The sequence below is a fragment of the Halichoeres trimaculatus genome, unplaced genomic scaffold (genome assembly GCF_033239565.1).
Source record: "Halichoeres trimaculatus isolate MK-OKI-2021-1 unplaced genomic scaffold, fHalTri1.1 fHalTri1_scaffold_22, whole genome shotgun sequence".
NCBI classification, from domain to species: Eukaryota; Metazoa; Chordata; class Actinopteri; order Labriformes; family Labridae; genus Halichoeres; species Halichoeres trimaculatus.
In genome coordinates, this window is record NW_027437200.1 from 16,039,543 (window position 1) to 16,058,359 (window position 18,817).

The window sequence follows — 18,817 nt, forward strand, 5'->3', positions numbered from 1 at the left end:
TTGCGCCCTTATGTTATGCTAGAAGGTCCTCTGCTGCTCTCTTCTGGAAACACGTTCATACTACCCTCCTTCATAAGGATGCTGTGTTTGTTGAATGTGTTTTACTTTTTTTGCTTAATTGTTTTTCGACTTTTTTCCTAAAACGGATTGAGATATTATAAAAAATCACAACACACTTTTTAATACTTCACCTCAGCCATTTAAAATGCATTCACACATCTACACACATTACATTTTGAACAATTTCAGACAGAAAACAACTGTTCTTGTTTACCCTTTCTGTATTACAATAAAAGTACAAATTACAAGTAGGTAAATCAGTGCATTCAGGAGCGTGGAATGGCATTTGTAAAGAATCAAGCGGTAGCAGCACAATTTACAACAATAAAAAAAATAGTATTTGTTAACAGCCTCAGTTTGGTCACAGTTGCTTCTATGCTTCAAACTCATGCCATATCATTTAATGCTTTGCTTAAACAGTTTAAATTAATTTTGTTATGATAAAAAATATTTTGTTACCATATGCACAATTAAATTGAAACTGTGATTTCAGTTACACATATTTAAGTAACTCACTGAATTAAAACTTACATTTTTCTAATTTGATGGACCCATTTAGGTAATGTAGTTCATGATTCTTTCTCAATACGTGAGTCAAAGTGCAGCTGCAGTACACTTAAGAGGCTAAAAAGTAAAAACTAATCTGAGTCAAAGACTCTTGCAGTTCATCAGTTACAAGTAACTACGACAAAGAGCCTCTAAGAGCCTGGATTCCAGCTTTAGAGCATAAGTAGAAAAATTAAAATCAGTCTCTGTAAAGGGATTCTTTGTTATTCCATAGTCCTTCCATGGCGTACAGAAAAGGCGATGAGTCTGTGGTAGAGAGCAGCGAGGAGGATAACTGACCCCACCATAAGGCCACAGATGAGACTGAAGGCCCAGCGGGGCCCCAAAATGGTGTAGACCTGAGAGACAAAGACTGGGCCCAAAGTCCGAGCCCCACTGCCTGAGGCTGTCAACCAGCCCATGTACACACCCTGCAGAAAGCAGCACAATATCACCACATCAAAGTTCTAAAACTTGCGACCTTGAAAAGTAATTCAAAGCAATGTCAGGCCATGGTCAACATTCTTACCTGGGGTTTAGGTCCTAGGATTTTGGAATACAGTGTGTACGACATCACGTTGCATGCCGGGTACCCAATCCCGATGAGGAAATCAGATGAGATGTACTGAGCTAAATAGATGGCTGGTGTATACTGACACCAGGTCTGATCAAACGGGCATCCTGTGGGCTCCACAGAGCTGTTGGAGAACGTAGACATCTTGCTGACCATAGAGTTGTTTTTTATATCTGTATATGAAAATAAAGACAGGATGTGAACACTTATAGCCTGTTAAAGTGCTTATGACCAGAAACAGAAATCGAATGTAGATTGATTCTTGTAGCCCAAATGTTTGTCATTTAGAAACCACACAATGATCAAATTACAAGATCAAACCTGACATACCTGCCCACTGGATTTTGGGATAATGATTCCCCCATGGAAGCAGAATAAAGAAGCCACAGAATATAATGATCAAACCCGCAAGCAACACAGGACGATCCCCAACCCTGCGAAGACACAAACAACTATCATTAATAAAGAAGTGTGTCCTAGCTGAAATACTTCCCAACTTTAATCCAAGCATTTGTCAAAGTGCGCACCTTTGAGAGGCCACTTTAACAACTATAAACACCACTATGGACTCAAATCCAATGCAGCAGATGATGATGCCATTGTACAACACCGCTTCTTTCCGTGTCCATGCAAACATGTCCATGGACAAAGGTGTGGCAATTCTGGAAAGGTGACAAATGCACTAATTAGAAGAAGCAGACACAGAATTTGTCCATAACTTCAGACTCACAGGTGTCCAAAGGAATACCCACGTCTCAAAGACAGCGAAGATGAACATGACAATGAAGAAGAGGATGTTGGAAGTCAGGACTGCGACCTGGTCAATGCTCTCCTCTGGCTCTTCACTGAGGTACTCTCCATCTATGAAAGGGGGATGAACATCAGCAAGAGGTGTTGCACTTGGTGTTTGTAGGTTACACAAGTTGTTTCACATATCTACTGCACTTGCTTCTTATCAAGATCATTTTTTTCCTCGATAGTTGTGGACATGTTTATATTAAAAGCCATGCCCCTTCTTGATTTTAGTTTAATGTTTAAAAAGTGGAAACTAAAAAAGTTAAATTTCTGTCAACTAAAAGTGCAGTGATAAATAACAGCTGACACTAAGAGCATTTTGCTGAGTGATGAACTACTTTGCTGTTAGTGGACACAGGCCCTTAAGAGAAAAAAAAACACAATGAGTGCGAATGCTGTTATTTGAATATGGGCAGTAAATACCTTCTGATGAGTAGTTAATGGCTCGCAGATACCTTCCATGGTCATCAACACGATGCTCTCTGATGATAAAAACCACAACAGACACTTTATCTTTTTAAACATGAAAGTGAGAAAACCAATGCTCGGGAAGGAAGTTAAGTTAAGTAAAGCCTTACCTTAGCAAGAAAACAACCAACAGTATATTGATGATACCAAAAGCTGCGGCCAGCAACGCAGGAGCTGTGTACATGTTGAGCTGCAGGTCTATGAGCTTTACAGTGACCCCATGCTCACCAATGAATGACAGGCACGCCTGCAAAGCTAATATCGAAAGATATGCAAATGTTAACAGAGGATTTTCATTGACGATTTTTCTGACAACATCAAACAGATTTTTTATAACATGTACTACCTGGTCCCAGGATAAAACCCAGGGCCTGACAGGCGCTCATGTTTGCCATGGCACCAGTCCTTTCTTTCAGGGATGTAGCTCCAGAGACATAGGACCTCGCCACAGCAACATTACCTGCAATGAAAAGCCGATGTGACCTTAGGTAAGTAACCCCACAACAAAGATCATCTATAAAAAAAACAGGAGTTGTGAAAGTTTTAAAAGTGATGTACTACCTGCTCCAAAACCAACAAAGGCTCTGGACAAGAGGATGTGGTATTTGTTGTAATCTTTGGGCAGGTAAGCATAGGCGTAGTAGATGTTAGCTGACAAATTGATGAAGATGGAGCACACAAGTGGCTCCCTCCTTGGTCGGTGGTTGGACCAGAGGCCAAAAATGGGTGAGGCCACCATCTGACCAAGACTGTACGCTGCCACCACCCATCCCAGGAAGCTGGCATTGGCACTATCATCAATCTGTAGGACACATACAAAGTGGCAGCCCAAATACACAAGATGCATCACCAGTGCGGCACTGCTTCGCTGCGTGTTGACTGGGTACATCAACTCACACAGCTGGAGTTGCGAGAATGATGAATTCAACTCAACTTCTACAGTGTCTTTATGATGCTAACAGTAGCATTTTGAAAAAAAAGTCACACATACCTTTTGCAAATAAGGCCAGAGGGATGTGATGACAATAGTAAAGCCTAAAAGACAAGAGATTTGTTTACCTGCTGTTCCTCGACAATAGACTTTGCATGCATATCTTTTCATAGAGATACATGTTAAACATCTTCATCCAGAGACAGAACAGTTTCCTGATCTTTTTCACCTGGTTGCTCTAAAAGACATCCTTTTTATCCCAGTTACTCATGTCTGTTTACGGTCCTCACCTACACTGCTGAGAAACATGGTGAAGTACATGACCCGGATGGACCTCCATCGTTTTCTGTAGTCCTCATCCCTGGAGTCAACACTGCACACAGGTACAGTGACAGGTGGAGACATAAAAAAATGTCATTCGTCCTCCAAAACACAGGAGTAAGTGATAAGACATGTATTCTAAAAACACAATGCATGACTGTATATTGTGAAGAGGCAATTCTAAAATTTTTACACGACCTTTAAAACGCTTTACTGCAAATTGACCCCAAACAGCAACCCTGCTCTCACCTGCATGCATCATCCCCCAGCAGAGGAGTGGTGTCGTCAGAGTCAACAAATTGAGACATTTTTTCAAAGAAAAAACAACAGCCCAGGAAAATTACGACGTTGTCCTGGACTTTGGACTGTATTTCTCAGTCGCCATGAAGAAGAGGGTCAGTGAACTTCACTGCTAAAGCTATGACAGCTAACGTTAGGAACTCAAACTACAGCGACGCATTCTTAACCCTGTATCCGCCGTACGAGGTAAAATTACACGTAATTTTCTTCTTTTAACTTTCGAGAACTTTCTAACTGAAGGCAAAATGAGAAAGCAGCGAAAGTACACCACCTCAAAAAACCACCTGAACCAGTCGTGTGAGTGTTCACTTCAGTCACAACAAACGAAGCAAAGACGACAGAAGCGGTGTGTCCTTTCAAAATAAAATACCTATGAATGAAAATACACTGAGTTTTCATTTCTGTTATAACTCACAGTTCAAAACTCTCACAAATGTTTGAGTATATATTTTTTTAAATAACTACCCACCAGTCTCAGGAAAAAATATGCTCGTTCTTTCCACGTTGATTAACATATGACACTTATTTTGAAAGCAGTATTAAAAACATCCGGGCCGTGGCTGGTGTTCAGTTACCGACCCTCTCACGTGAGAGCGGTCAAACATTATTAATTAACGCTCCCTCGCGCATCTTGTGATCGTCCTTTACATTGATTTTAAGGTTTTCAACATTCGTTTTACTTAAAAAAATTTTTTTATTTAATTTTGCCAATTTAACCATATTTGTGTATGAGTAAATCCACCAAAAAATTAGTTTGTAAGCATAATAATAGCCTATGTGTGTATAACCTATCATGATTGGACTTTCTACATTTTTATGCAAAGGTAAATGAATTCCTTTGTATCTTTTTTTTTTCTTTTTAATAATATAGTTATATTGCTTGGTAATATCTCCAGTAGAAGAATAGGCTCCAACACCTGCGGTCCATTTCCCCCCATTTTTAAATTTTATCTTATTTATTTATTTTATTTTATAATTTATTATGCGGCTAATTGAAGCTAGTAAGGCCGTGTACTTTATACTACTCAACGCCCCACCACTCCCCTCCCCATCCCGTGTCCTCGACGGTGAAAGTGAAAGTAAAATTTCTTCAATGACCGTTTTGTCTGTCGGGCTTGTCGCTGCACGCGGGATTACATAGCCTGTTTAATTTGTATTAATCGAGTTAGTTATATTTATTGGAAGCAACCAATAAAATATACATCCACTGGAGTTGGCTTCTGGAGTACCTGCTGGGGTATTTCTGTCTCAAAGGATCACATCTTCTCTGAAGAGGGATATCGCCCAAGGAAAAAAACGTTAAAATGGGTAGGCCGATGATTCCTGCAAATAACCACTTAAGGGATTACTCATCATTTAATACCATGTTGAAACTTGTTTTAAAGGTTAACAAGGGAAGCCAGCTCTGTGCGCCTCCTTCCGCTCACATCCTTAGGTCATAACTTCAATTTGTCGAATTTTACAGGTGCCCTGATCTGGCACGTATGCGCCATTGCTGCTCTGACTTTATCACTGAGTAATGCAGCACCGGGTGAGTACCTGATCATATCATCTTCAGAGTCTGTGATTTGAGTCACTTCTCTAAAAATTACACTAATCTGACTTTTATTGTGGTATATGAGGATAACTAAACTGTTTCTCAATATTTACCCTGAAGAAGAAAAAAAAGCAAAAGCACACACTCAACCATCTTTCACTTTGTGTTTCAGTTTCAGATAGCTTTGTGGTTTCTGCCAGGTCTCCTGTTTCCGTGCCTCTAGGCCACATGACTACCCTTCCATGCTGGCTCAACCCACCTCAAAGTGCAGAGTCTTTGGATGTCCGTTGGTCCCGCAAAAATGACTTTGAGTCCCCAGTACTGCTTTACCGCGCTAAACAGTTTGAGGACGCATCCCAGGACGAATCATACAAGGGGCGGGTGTCTTTTGGCCTTAAGGATGCAGCATCTGGTGGGCTGAAGGCGGGTGATGTTAGCCTGAAGCTGGTAAACGTGACGCTCAGGGATGCAGGAGATTACCTTTGTCATGTTAGCAGCGAGAAGCACTACGACAGTGCAAGTGTCAGTCTTATTGTGACTAGTGAGTATCCGAAACCAAACACTAACAGAAAGTCACTATTTTGAAGTGATGGCCTCTAATGCTTTCCATCTTCTCCTCTTCACAGAAATAGGAAGTTCCCCTCTTCTGACGGCAGAGTGGAAGGAAGATAACATGGTGAATGTGAGCTGTGAGTCTCAAGGCTGGTACCCTGAGCCCAGTCTGCAGTGGTCGGATCCAAAGCAGGCTCTGTCTGCAAAAAACACCAAGTACAGCAATGACTCTTCTGGTCTCCTGTCCGTCCGCAGCTGGATCCTTGTCTCCAGCTCTTTAGAGGTTTCCTGCTCGATCAGCCTCTCAGGTGGAGAGAGAAAGGAGTCAAGAGTGCGACTGGGAAAGCCTCCTGAAGCGGGTAAACAGAGTCAAAATAGATACTTATATGTGTTCAATGGTTCAACTTTTTCCTCTGTTAAAATTCTGTTTCTTCTATTCAGGGTCTGGATCTTCAAATGCTGGCTGGGTGCTCTTTGGGCTACTGCTCACAGCTGCTGTCGTTGCACTTGGAGTGTTTTACTACAGAAAGAAAGGTAAATGATTCACATACATGCATAAGTGTTTGTATTCATAATAAATGCATTTCTCATAATGCGGCTCAGCTAAATACTGTGTCCTATAAGAAGGACAGAGCAGTAAAACTTAGGTTTCACTTTGAAAAACTCAATACAGACTATTGAGAGCAGGAACTTCATCTAACTATTTCTCAAAACTCTTTGTTACAGGAAAGAGACCCACCTCAGGCAGTGACGCTGTTGACGGTAAGAGAGACCAAAGAGTCTGTAGTTAACAACCCTAAATGCGTGTTACTTGCGTGCTCTCTCATCCATCAGCCCACACCATTTGCATGTTGAGTCCAGCATATTGCCATTGCTGGACTGAACATGCAGCTGGAGTCACGAGACTGAGGAGTTCCTTCGATTTCCACCTTAATTATGATTGTCTCCTGGTTCATGTTTGGCTGTGAAACCTCAAACCTGTTGACTCCTGGCCTGGCTGCGCTCACTATTTTTGTTTGTTGTTCTAGTCAGGCTAAATACAATCTTGTCAACACAGTTTGTTTTATTTTGAAAGTTTTTTTTAATTATTACTTTTACTTGCATAAACTTTAAGTCAATTTGTTATTTTCTGTTTTATGGGTTACTTCTCCACTTCTTTTATTTATTTTTTACTGTCAGAGATTGGCCCCTTTATGGCCCCAAAATGTTGCGCCCTGAACATTCCTATTAGTGGTCTTTCTACTTATTAATTTTGAAAAGCAGAGACTGAATACGGACCTGGTAATGAAACTTTCTTTCTTTCTTTGTCAAATAATTGATGACTCCATAAGATGACACAATTCATTTTTGTATTTTAGGCCCAGAGAGTCAGAGACTTCTACAAAAAGGTGAGAAGTGTTGTTGATACAGCTGATAATATCAAAGCAAAGTATTAATTGTGATATGAAAGGATGGTTTATTTTAATAAAAGCAGATAATTGTGTGCATATATACTAGGGCTGCAGCTATTGAATATTTTAGTATTCAAGTATTCTACTGAAAATCCCATCGATTAATCGAGTAATCAGATAAAATACATTTTTGTTTGGTTAAAGAGCAGTTATTTTATTGAATGAAAATTCTTCTCTTTAAGAAATAGACTTTTCTGATACAGCATGTCAATAAGAGCACTTGCTTTGGTAGCTCCAAAATTTGTAAACACACTTTGACACATTTTTTGTGCCTTGTACATCTCATCAAATGTTTTGGACCCAAATGGCACCCGTTTCGTAGAATGACCCATTAGTCTCCAAACTCCAGAAAAGAAGCTAGATTTGTTGCTAGTTGCTATTTTGTATAAGAGGTAGCTTGAGGGGTCTGAAAACTCTCTTAATATGGCCTCAGCTCTATTGGAAATACTCTTTGATCTTTTTTAAAATTAAACGATTCCTGGAGGCGGAGAAAAGTACTCGAGTATTTTTTGAAATCGAGTACCTCGAATCATTCAAGGAATTGTTTCAGCTCTAATATATACTGTATATTTTAAATCTTTCTCTGCTTTCTCCTTACAGTGACCCTGCCAACTGATTGTTATGGTAAATAAAAGAGTGTATTATTGATAATCTTTTGTACCTGTTAGTGTTTGAATCTGAAATGTTCTGATGTCATCCTGTTTTTTTTTCCCCTTTTTGACAGTAAATGTGTCTCTTGACCAAGTGGAAAATCCATATCTCACAACCAGGGGTGCTATGTTACGAGACTCTGGCAAATGTGGTTTCCAAGTTCAACCACATTTTACCTGCCACACTGCTATCAAAGGAATGCCTGGCTTCTCTTCTGGAAAACACTACTGGGAGGTGTCTTTGGAAAGTGCAGGCGTAGGCACCAAACGATCCTGGTGGGTAGGGGTTACAAGTGTAACAGAAATCTCTTATGATGTCTCCCCAACTCCGTCTAACGGTTTCTGGTTCCTGTCATCTTCCCCTGCCACGGCTGGGAGCTTTCAATTTAACAGTCAACCACATGTTCTACTTCCTTTCCAGACCCTACCACGGACTGTTGGTGTGTATTTGAATTACGATGATAAAGAGCTTTCCTTTTATGATGTGGAAAATGAAACACTTATGGGAACTTTAAAAGGTGATTTCACAGGGGAAGTGTTCCCGCTTTTTAATCCTGGTTTGGGGGACAAAGCAACAATGAAGATAATACAGAGGGAAGAAGATGGGGAGAAAAGTGGCATTGAGAATTCCTCACCACTTCCTAATGACACCAGCCAGCAATAGGGGGAAGAGCTGCTTAAATTGACAAGACGAAACTGCTTGTCATTCAAAAAACAAACTAGTGTGTCATCGGTTTTAACTAAATCATTTCAAATGTACTACTTTGAAAAAATGCCCAGAAACATTCAGAAGACAAGGGAGCAGATAAAGTTAACTTATAGATAATGCAGATTTCTTATCTGTCTTAAAGTGTTTTTGTACGCAGGTAAATCTCACTCTTGTATTTTTTTTAAAGCTCTACTGCCCTTGAGTGAAAACGCAGCCATAACAAATTCCTTACTTTAGCTCCTAATATTTAATGCATTTTAGCTAAATATTGACAGTTTTGGTAGCTCAAGCTAATTAAGTTTGTGAATATATCACATTTTGGAAAATAATGATTAAAATACTTTTGTTAAAGCTACTAATACAAATAATAAATGCCACTTTGTGGCATTTTTAGCCAGCTCATCCAACCATGCTAGCTATGTTTGGCTATCTTTACCGGCGCTAAATGAACAACCTGATATTGTAGTTGACTATTTAGTCCACTCAGCAAAACTAAAACATTTCAGACACTACTCTCATGTCGTTTTTAATCAGAGTTGTGGGGCCTGCTCGTCGGAGAGCTAAATAGGTAGCTAAGTAATACTCTTGTGGTTACCTCCAACAGTAGCCGGTGCTAAGTGGTTCAAGAAACCATTGACATTGAACCTGGATTAGGGCTCAGTGTCTCTTGTAGATGGTACAATATATTAGATAATGTAGAATCATGTCATACTCTTGTAATAAGCCATTTTTATGTTTGAACTGCGATGCATGATGGTATTTATTGCTTGCATAGTGAACGTCGCTTGTGCACTATTTTTCAAAATGCATTGTGAGACACATTGAGTGGACTATATAGGGTGTGACCATGTTCATTCAGAATTTGGACAGCTCTAAAAAGTGGCATATCTAATATGTTGCACTGCATGGTGCATTAGGACGGATTTCAGACACACCCAGGAATTGTATGATAGATGAACATGGTTTCTGTGATGTCATCAGTTTGTTTCTAAGGTAGAGATTTGAAGATAGTAGTGAACGGTTTCCGTATGAAAACTGCTAATGCAACCCAACTTCGGACAAGCTAGTACGAGGCAAAGAGAAGAAAATTACTGGCAAGAGTCTTTTCAAGAAAAAAAAAAAGAAAAAAATGTGTTTTTTTAGACTGTATGTTTAGTTTTGTTGTGCGTCTTTCGCTTTATGACTAGTGGTGGACGATGTGCATAACTTCAGTGTTTGAGTTGAAGTAGACACTAATGTAAAAAGTAATCCGTCTCTGCTGTGGCCATCTTTACCAGCGCTAAATGAACACCCTGATGTTAGCCACGTTAGCACAAGTAAAGATTAAATACTCAAACACTGTACAGTATGATTTACTTTGTTACTGTCCACCACTATGTGACCATTTCTAACTGACAAGTCCAGCTGTCTTTGGACTCTCCAATTGAAGCCTCTCTCTCATTACTACACAGGTTTTAAGATTTTTAGAGTTGCTTGATGTGAGATAGATTGAAATAAACATCGCATAAAATGTAAGGCTATTTGTTTTTAGCTGATTATGCCTTTGTTGTAACGGTGCTTCTTGAGAATACATCTTATACCATTGGTAATATCTGTTTTTCCTTTTAAATGGTGCCACATTCGTAAAGAACACGCAGAGCTCAGTGTGTGGGAACCATGAAAAATTTGCAAAATCTTCTTTGCCAGTTTATTCTGCTGTTGTTATTGACTCATCTTTTAAACTTCTGATATCACTACGTAACAAATGCCTTACTTTGTGCTTAGTTTAGTCCTCTATGGTGAACCATTTTATTGTTCCACTACATATGTAAAAAATCTATACAAGCTGAACTATTCATGATTATTTAGAACAATAATTCTAGTTAGCACCTCTTGTGTAACTCTTTCTTGTTTGTGAGTGATTTAATGTGACTTGTTTCTTATAATTTAATTCAAGGTTGTGGTACTTAATTTACATTGAAGTTGCACAACTATGGTGAAATATGCTATAAAATGGAAAATGGCAGATCCATTCAGGGAACAAGAGATTAAGTGGGATAATGATAAGTTGTGTACCATTGTGTGTACTAATTGTAAGAATATAGTGTCTGCCTAGTAACAATGAATACATGTTGTGTACGAACTTCTATTGCAAGGAAAATCAAGCTAGCTTTTGGTTCAGTGCTGCTCAAGTTTGAAAAAGTCCTTTGTACACCTGAAATGTGGCAGCTTTGTTTTAAAGATGGGAACTGATTAGCTACTTGATCATCAATCTGTTTGTGTTCTTTTTTGACTATTCCTAAATACTTTGAATGTGTTGTACGAGTGTAAAATAGATTTTTAAAGTGTTTTTTCAATAAAGTCAATGACAATGAGATCCTGTATTTACTTCTTGTTTCTTTGTCCACTTAATTTACAGCCAATTTTAATAAAAACACAGCAAAATGTCATACACTTTAATAAGTACAGGTAGTATTTACAGTATATACACAATAGCACAATACTAACTGTCATCACTACTGTATACTTTTCATAGATTAGGAAGTATTTACATTGTGAATAAGACCATATGTAATAATTTTTTTGTTTTGTTTTTTTTTAAATTCTGATACACAATAAATTCAAGTAGACGTGCCTTGATACATAATTGTCTGACAATGATCATGGTATGATAAGGTATGAAAAACCGCTTCACAGGTGCATCATGGTCAAAGACTTTTAGGGATACTTCTTAAAACACTCATTGGAAGGGGGAGGGGGCACAATGCCAGACTAAATAAAACACAAACTATACAAGTTCATACATGTCTCGATCATGTAGACGTGGAGTCTGCCCGCAGGGTTGAGAAGATCATAACCATTTGTTTCTTCCTTCAAAGCTTTACACATTCATGTTTGGTCGTTAGCTTTCAGGGGGAGCAAATAAAACTGGAACCAAGACAATTTGCTCTGGAGGGTCCTGGTGTTGAAACGCATTTAACTGCAGCCCCTTGATATCTGTTTCACTCCAGAAACCTTTTAAAAATCACCTTTTTTTCCCTGCTAAAAACAGTCAACGTTCTTATACAATGACATTAGAAAAAAGATATGCGGATACCATTCTTTTTTCTTTCTAATACGGAGCTCCTCACATTACCAGTGTGGTTGAAAATAGCCGTACAAGCTGGGAGAAAATCAGTGTACATCTAACCGTCGTTAGCTTTCTTTGCATTAGAATTTTCCAGAAAATTTCTCAAGGGATAATTAATTATGGGATAACTGCTGTGCATTCATGGGTGTACAAGACATCACCCCATAATGCATTTCTGCTATGCTGGAGACCATTACCACGACTGGTATTGGTATCAGAACAACACCAATAGAAAGTCATCTAAAAACCGCATTCACTGTGTATGAACTCATATTCTTGCTTGGGTAACGTTGTCAAACCGCTTAAAAATACATCCGTCAACAGACATCAACACTGAGAACAAATCTTTAACTGGAGCAACTTTTTAGCTTATTTCCAAAAGGAGCTCCACTCCACCATGACAAAGACCTCACCTCTTCGTTATGATTGCTGGTGGTCTATACATTATGGTATGTGTCCTGTGCTACGTCTCTTTGTTGCGCCCTAGCAGTTCCCGGCAGCGCTTTCCCTCCGCCCCTGCTTCTTCAGCAGCTGGATGCGGTTGTGGACGTAAAACTTGATCGCTCTCCAGTCTCGCTGATTGCTCACCAGCATCGGGCAGAGTTCAAGGCAGCGCTCGCAGTCTGCCTTCGCAGGGACCCGCAGCTCCATGAGGTTTCTCTTGAGGTGAGTCTCCACTGCTACACGCTCGGCCTCTGACCAGGGACGCTTCAACACACCACGCTTTCCTGTCACAGATGGTAAATAAAAATCATTAGAGTTGAATCTTGGTTTGTTTCTGTATCCTGAGAGGTCAAACTGGTGAGGAAAGATTACCTGATTTTTGTGGGATACACCTCCTCTTATGAGGACCGGCTATCACTGGGCTGACTGGAGGAGGAGCGGGTGCTCTCTTCTTCCTTGGCGGCCGTCCTGGTCCTTTCTTCTTCACAGTTACTTCAGCTTTCTCTTTGACTCCTTCCTTCTCCTCCTCTGGCTCTGAATCCTCTGAGAAGGATTCTGCCGAGTTTCCAGACAAAACTTAACAACAGAGAAAAACAGAAATTGTCTCAACTAAAGGAGCAACAATTGACTGACACGCATTTTGGTAAAAGAGGGGCTATTGCACTTTTTTTTCTTACTGACCCTCTACCCCTGTAGCAGCTTTACATGATCTGCAGCTAAAAGAACCTCTATTTTTTTCACACTTGTATTTTAGAAAACCCTTTTTTCAGCCTCTTTCTCAAACATTTTGTTTTAGCGGCTGTCTCTTTAAGGCTCCCCACACCACAAACCCACTTCCCTCTGATTGGCCAGCCTTCTGGGAACCTGCAGGGCAATGGACAGACTTTAGTGGGTGAGGCCCCCTGTCAACATACCTGAATCTACTTCTACGAGGAAATCTTTTCGTGATGATGTCATCATTTCAGCAAGTCTCACGCCATTTCTATTGATTTTATGACTGAATGACTTGAACACTTCACAGTAGGGATGGATACCTTTCGCATTTGAAACAATACAGTCCCGATGCCTGGTACCTGGCAATCGGTACCGGTACTCAACGGTACCATTTTTCGTTACTTTTTTGTGTTGATGTGGTAAAAAAATCTACTTTTTTAATTAAAAAAACCCTTTTTTTATTTAAACATATTTATTCTTGCAATGCTGTGTTCATGTCCAGCATGGTAAATAACCTATTCTTCCACTCCTTTGCAGCACCTTTTGATTTTACGTGAATCAGTACCCGGTACTTTTAACAGAATTTGGTCCGTACCCCTAAATGTACCTAATTCGGTACCCATTCCTACTTTACAGGCAGATTTAGGAGTTTCTACAATATGTAGCTGTTGGAAAACCTGTGCAGGTTAAATATGAACATCCTGCACAAAAACTTTAAATCCATACTCAAAATGTGAACCGTTTTTCCGTTTATCTTTGAAATAAATACGTTCCAGCCAAAGCTATTTTCTATGGTTGCAGTTTAATCAAACTTAATGTTGTTCTGTGCTGTAAATCGATTGAAAAAGCCAGTCACTCCTTCCAGAGTCCAATACCTGTGCTGTCAAGTGGTTAAGACATTCAATCTAATTGATAACTGGCTGTGTGAGTCATTAATCCTATTTAATCTCACTGATATTCTAACATTGTGTTTCAGGTATACTCCCTGCACAATAGAACCCCGGAGTTAGGGTTAGATGTCAGATGTCAGTTAAATGTGTATTTACTGAAAAATACTTATTGCTTGAAATACTTCCTGCTCTAACTCACCATCCAACTCCAGGCAGATGTGCTGCAGGCTCATCCCTCTGAACAGCACGCCCTCCCTCTCGCCGTACAGAACAACACGACCCACACGGCCCATAAGTGCTGGATCTCTCACTATGGACGAGCAGTTCTGGGTCACATGGTACTCTCTTTCCAGGAAGTCCTCCAGCCGTTTTGTAGCTCCCCCCTGGCCCTCGCCCTCCTCTAAGAGAAGTAGCTGACTGAGTATCGCTACCTGCCGTCGCACACGCGTTGCTGTCAGCAGCCCTGGGTTCTTAGCACCACTGCTGCGTGCCAGGTTTCTCAAAAGGTCCGTGCCTCGAAGCGGTGTGGCAGGAGAGTGGTAGGGCCGGGAGAAGACGTATGGGCTCTCTGGATCGACGCCCACATTCGGACTGGTTTGAAGGAGGAGGTCAAGGCAGGACTCACAGTGTGGCGGGAGAATTAGCGGCTGGATGCGACCGCGTTTGCCCAGAACACCAGCCCGCGGGAGGTGACAGAGGACCTGGCGCTCGAAGGGGGAGAGGAGGGCTTCCATGCCAGAGGGGGAGCTGTTGCTGGAGCAGGGCTGAGGGGTGACACGGCTGCGGTAGTCCTGGATGGTGAGCTTGGCGACTTCACATTCTCGGTGGCGGTTGTAGAGGATGAGGAGGGAGAGGCTGGAATGGCAAAGCAGGCGCCAGGCCTCAGCAGAGTGAGGGGAGCGGGTTAGAGACAGGAAGGAAGAGTGCTGCTGGCGGCGGAGGTAGAGGACCAAACAGGAGAGGGAGGAGAGCAGGGGGGACATGTGATGCCTGGAAAGGAAGGAAACAGAACTGGTGTCAGAGCAAAGGTCAAAGATCACAAAGTTAAGTTTGTTTTTTTAGCTGTACGCTCACTCTTTGCCACTGAATCACAAAACTTCAAAGTAAACAAAAATCAAACCACACCTTACAATCTCCCCATTCTTCTCCTCTGGTGCGTCCTCTTCACCCTCTCCACTCAGCTCCAGATCTTCCTCTGGATCCACATCAGGCTCTGGCGTAGGAGGCGGAGCCAGCTCCTCCTGACTCCTGGAGCTCTCCACCTCCACTTTTGGCGGCTCCTCCTGCTTCTCTTTCTTCATCCTCCGACCTCTCCTGGGAGTAGGGGGAGGAGGTGAAGGGCTTTTTACCCGTGACACCATTGGGGTCGGTGCCGGGCGTTTCGCTGTTGGCACCGCTAAGCTGGGCGCCTTCTTGGAGGCTGCTTGCTGGGTTGAAGATGGCGGCGAAAGGGAAAGGGAAAAGGAGACGCCGCCTGTGCTGGAACGCGTGGCTGGTGATTCCCTCTCCCTGGCGAAGAGCGAGGGAGGAGCAGGGTTGGAGGCGGAGGTCTGTGGGACTGCGAAGGAGTGAGGAGCTGAGGAGGAAGACGAGGACGAGGGGTGGGGTTGTGAGGCGTTTCCGTTTGAGGAGCTGTGCAGGTGTGCGAGCTCCATGGCTGTTCGGACCTCTGGCTGGTTGGCGTGGTGTTTCTCCAGGTGGCGTGCCAGAGAGCGGTAATGGCGCCCACAGTACGGGCAGTGCTGCCTTCGGCTCACTGTGGCACCGCTGGAGCTACCAATATTTATGTTGATGTTGTTGTTAATATTAGTGGTAGGGGGCGCTAAGGCGCTCGCGGGGGCCTGGGACTGGGATCTGGCTGGAGGTGTGACGGGTGTGGGGCGTGAGAAGGAAGAGCAGGGGCGCCCCGGCCCTCTGTTGGAAGTTGGTGTGGTCTTCTTCTTTGAATTGACCACGGTGGGCATCTTGCGCTTCTTGCGCCGTCGAAGCATACGACCCCTTATCTCCTCTATCTCTTCTTCTTCGTCATCGTCATCATCATCATCATCTTCCTCCTCTTCATCCTCCTCTCGGTCGGAGTCGCTGGGCTCAGAGTGGGTGAGAGGGGAGGATGAGGGGGATAATGACCAGGAGGGGGTGAGGTAATCAGAAACAGAGAGGGAAAGCGGGTGGGGGCCAGCCTCCTCTTCCTGGTTGGATGAATTAAAAGATAAAAACAAATTGTATGAGCTGATCAGGAAGCGCTGATGATGTTATCTTTAATCAAACTGTAAAACTGAGGTTTTTCATTTTTTTCTCATTATTAAAATCTCTAATGGAAAAAATGATTTGATCAAATGCGTTCTCTGTATTTTAGATTTCCTGGTTTATCTTCATGGGAGATGGGTTTCAGAATGTCAAAAACTCACTCTTGTGACTCTGATCCTTTAAGTACTCCTCACAAAAGTTACTAACAGGTTGATTACTCACCATTGCATTCTCTCCCCAGTCTGTGAGGCTGTAGTCCACTGTGATCTCCTCCCCTTTAACAATGTCTCGAATCGCTATGACAACCAGTCGCACCTGTGTCCCACAGTGAACTTCTCGAATCCGACAGTTTGGCGGCGGATGGAAGAGCACAGGTCCCCTAACTCCACTTGCTCCTTCCTCCCCAAGCTCTGGCACACTGAAAAACATTCAGATCATGAGGTTAGAGGGTCAAAGAGCGACTTAAAAAAAACTGATTTCTCAAGGCTCCTCCTCACCAGAGTTGAGAGGGATCGGGCAAGTAGTAGGGACTTCCTGGCGGAGGGAGGCGATCCTCAGCACCCTCTGGATACTGGCTATCACCTGGACAAGAGAGGCGAGTTTAGACTTGACACATCTTTACTATTTCACCATCATGCACTTGTTTTCCTCAATATCAGAGTGGATAATAACATAAACAGCAGGTGGCAAAACATGTTTGTGTTATTGTTCTATATATACCAGGGCTGTAGCTGTGTTCTGACATGCTCTCCTCCTCCTCATCTTCTGTTACATACGCTCGGTCGCACACCTTCACAGGTGTTCCTTTCCTCTTCCTCCCACACACCCGGCTGTAAAAGATGATACATTGAGACAAGGCAGTGCTTAAAAATGTCTTCATTGCAAATATTGAGCCGGAGGACACAAGGGATAAGTAGGGCATGTTCTACATTTGGAGAAGCCTGTCTTAAACCCGTTCACAAGACATTTCCTTAAGGTGAGTGACACTGAGCCTTTCAAGTGCTTGGAAAAAAAGTTTGGCAGTGATGTGATTTCAGTAATTTTGTTGGCTCGCGTTTAGAAGTGTCAAGACTTTATTTTTCCCACAATCAACAAAAAATTGCACGTTTTTTTTTAATTATTTTTACAAAGGGGACTCCAAAACCTGAACATCTGATCTATGGTTGCATTTGGGTCTGAATTCCTAGGGTTAACAGTTTAAGATGATTTCAAGTGATTTGCAGTCAGATAGTAGAAAAACTCTTGCTTTTATTTTCCTGTTTTCTTCAGGCCAAATGATCTGATCCATCAAAACATGTAAGGCAGATATTTAGAGATTAATAATGGACATACAATCATTTACTAATCTCATCGATGCACACTTGTCAACGGTCAGCAACTTTGTTTACTCAAAGCCAAACAAGCCACGAGTCATGATAAGGGGCAACCAAGATTATTTAAGAGCTTCTTAATGCAGTGGCAGGAGCATTTATTTTTAAAAACACATATTCAAAGAGCCAGAAACTGCCATTCTTGTGATTAATGAATGGGAGGAGAAAATTACAGAGCTAGTACCTCAGCAGTTTGATCCCAGCTGGGTCTGTGCTAACGCGAATGCTAGCATATTGCTAGCCTTTAGCCCCCAGCAGCTAACGTTAGGACTCCAATATCAAAATTTCAAAGAATGTCGATTCAATGCAAGCTAAGGTGGGTTGGGGAACTCGTGGCCTCACATGACACGGTAACTGCAATAATAAAGCAAACAGAAGTCACGTTTTTTGCTTCGTTTTTCGCAATATAACGCTGGATTCATGCACGCGAATAAAGGCTCCTAACGTTAACCAAACAGGCGCGCACGCTCCTCGCGCGTGCGTCTCGAGCTCTCGCATTTTTTGCTCACAAATCCACGCTGGAAACGGCCACAAACCAGCGGCGTGACACAGACACTCACCCTCGAGGCGGCGGTGGTTTACTCCCATCCCCGTCGCTGTCGAGGGTCGGTGGTTCCCGGTAGTCAAAAGGCGACCGTACAGTCTCCGCCATTAGGACTCCCTTCCCCTACCTCTCGCGCTCCGGTAGATTGCACAACGCGCATGTGCACAACATCCTTTTGGGGTTCCAATGGTAAAATGGGGTGCCCTCACCTCTGAGGAGGCAGACCTGCGACCTCAGCACACACACATTTCGTGGATGAAATAGTTTGCAGGTTATGGCTCTCAGCTTCTTTTCATGCATTCGCGTGGAGGTGCAGTCTGATCCCAGATCTAATTTTGCTTTTTTAAGCTAATGAAGCCACTGCCTCAGCGTTGTTTTACCTGCTCAAGATAACAAACCCATCTCCATTTCCAGGAGAATGAGCTTCTCTGGTACATAGTACACCAACACAATACAGTAATACACATGCTGTAATTATGTAACGTATTAAATACTATGGATGCATTGATGAATAGCACTTGTACAATTCAGTGTGTGCTATCAAAACGGATTTTCATGTGCTGGTCTGATGAGTGAATTTACGTTTTGCAATACATTAAACATAT

General features: G+C 42.1%; 3 protein-coding genes across 3 annotated transcripts; 1 reads left to right on the forward strand and 2 right to left on the reverse strand.

The window, feature by feature from the left end:
* Positions 1 to 706: 706 nt before the first annotated feature.
* mfsd8 (major facilitator superfamily domain containing 8) lies at positions 707 to 4,304 on the reverse strand. Its single transcript, XM_074699427.1, has 12 exons — positions 3,945 to 4,304; positions 3,665 to 3,747; positions 3,435 to 3,478; positions 3,005 to 3,245; positions 2,790 to 2,903; positions 2,554 to 2,698; positions 2,399 to 2,457; positions 1,933 to 2,041; positions 1,708 to 1,842; positions 1,511 to 1,614; positions 1,136 to 1,353; positions 707 to 1,037 (listed from the first exon to the last, which is right to left on the reverse strand). The coding sequence occupies exons 1-12, from the start codon at positions 4,001 to 4,003 to the stop codon at positions 831 to 833; spliced, it is 1,518 nt and encodes a 505-aa protein (XP_074555528.1). The 5' UTR covers positions 4,004 to 4,304; the 3' UTR covers positions 707 to 830.
* Positions 4,305 to 4,954: 650 nt separating this feature from the next.
* Positions 4,955 to 11,192, forward strand: LOC141811314 (butyrophilin subfamily 2 member A2-like). The gene is made up of 9 exons (XM_074699328.1): positions 4,955 to 5,303; positions 5,461 to 5,526; positions 5,705 to 6,073; positions 6,159 to 6,443; positions 6,526 to 6,618; positions 6,811 to 6,846; positions 7,443 to 7,472; positions 8,136 to 8,159; positions 8,260 to 11,192. The coding sequence occupies exons 1-9, from the start codon at positions 5,300 to 5,302 to the stop codon at positions 8,847 to 8,849; spliced, it is 1,497 nt and encodes a 498-aa protein (XP_074555429.1). The 5' UTR covers positions 4,955 to 5,299; the 3' UTR covers positions 8,850 to 11,192.
* Positions 11,193 to 11,312: 120 nt separating this feature from the next.
* On the reverse strand, positions 11,313 to 18,398 carry LOC141811313 (uncharacterized). The gene is made up of 8 exons (XM_074699326.1): positions 18,229 to 18,398; positions 17,019 to 17,128; positions 16,796 to 16,880; positions 16,521 to 16,716; positions 15,177 to 16,240; positions 14,251 to 15,041; positions 12,820 to 13,023; positions 11,313 to 12,731 (listed from the first exon to the last, which is right to left on the reverse strand). Exons 1-8 carry the CDS (start codon positions 18,318 to 18,320, stop codon positions 12,487 to 12,489), a joined length of 2,787 nt encoding a protein of 928 aa, XP_074555427.1. The 5' UTR covers positions 18,321 to 18,398; the 3' UTR covers positions 11,313 to 12,486.
* Between the last annotated feature and the right edge of the window lie 419 nt (positions 18,399 to 18,817).

What these genes read in the sequence shown, in the direction of transcription:
- LOC141811314 (XM_074699328.1), top strand. An exon ending in GTTTTACTACAGAAAGAAAG is followed by an intron (nt 6,619 to 6,810) that starts GTAAATGATTCA and finishes TCTTTGTTACAG; the next exon opens with GAAAGAGACCCACCTCAGGC. An exon ending in CCTGCCAACTGATTGTTATG is followed by an intron (nt 8,160 to 8,259) that starts GTAAATAAAAGA and finishes CCTTTTTGACAG; the next exon opens with TAAATGTGTCTCTTGACCAA.
- mfsd8 (XM_074699427.1), bottom strand. Translation starts at nt 4,003, where the DNA reads ATGTCTCAATTTGTTGACTCTGACGACACCACTCCTCTGCTGGGGGAT. An exon ending in CTTTGTTGGTTTTGGAGCAG is followed by an intron (nt 2,904 to 3,004) that starts GTAGTACATCAC and finishes TTTTCATTGCAG; the next exon opens with GTAATGTTGCTGTGGCGAGG. An exon ending in TCCTAGGACCTAAACCCCAG is followed by an intron (nt 1,038 to 1,135) that starts GTAAGAATGTTG and finishes TGCTTTCTGCAG; the next exon opens with GGTGTGTACATGGGCTGGTT.
- LOC141811313 (XM_074699326.1), bottom strand. Translation starts at nt 18,320, where the DNA reads ATGGCGGAGACTGTACGGTCGCCTTTTGACTACCGGGAACCACCGACC. An exon ending in AAACCACCGCCGCCTCGAGG is followed by an intron (nt 17,129 to 18,228) that starts GTGAGTGTCTGT and finishes CATCTTTTACAG; the next exon opens with CCGGGTGTGTGGGAGGAAGA. An exon ending in GTGTATCCCACAAAAATCAG is followed by an intron (nt 12,732 to 12,819) that starts GTAATCTTTCCT and finishes CATCTGTGACAG; the next exon opens with GAAAGCGTGGTGTGTTGAAG.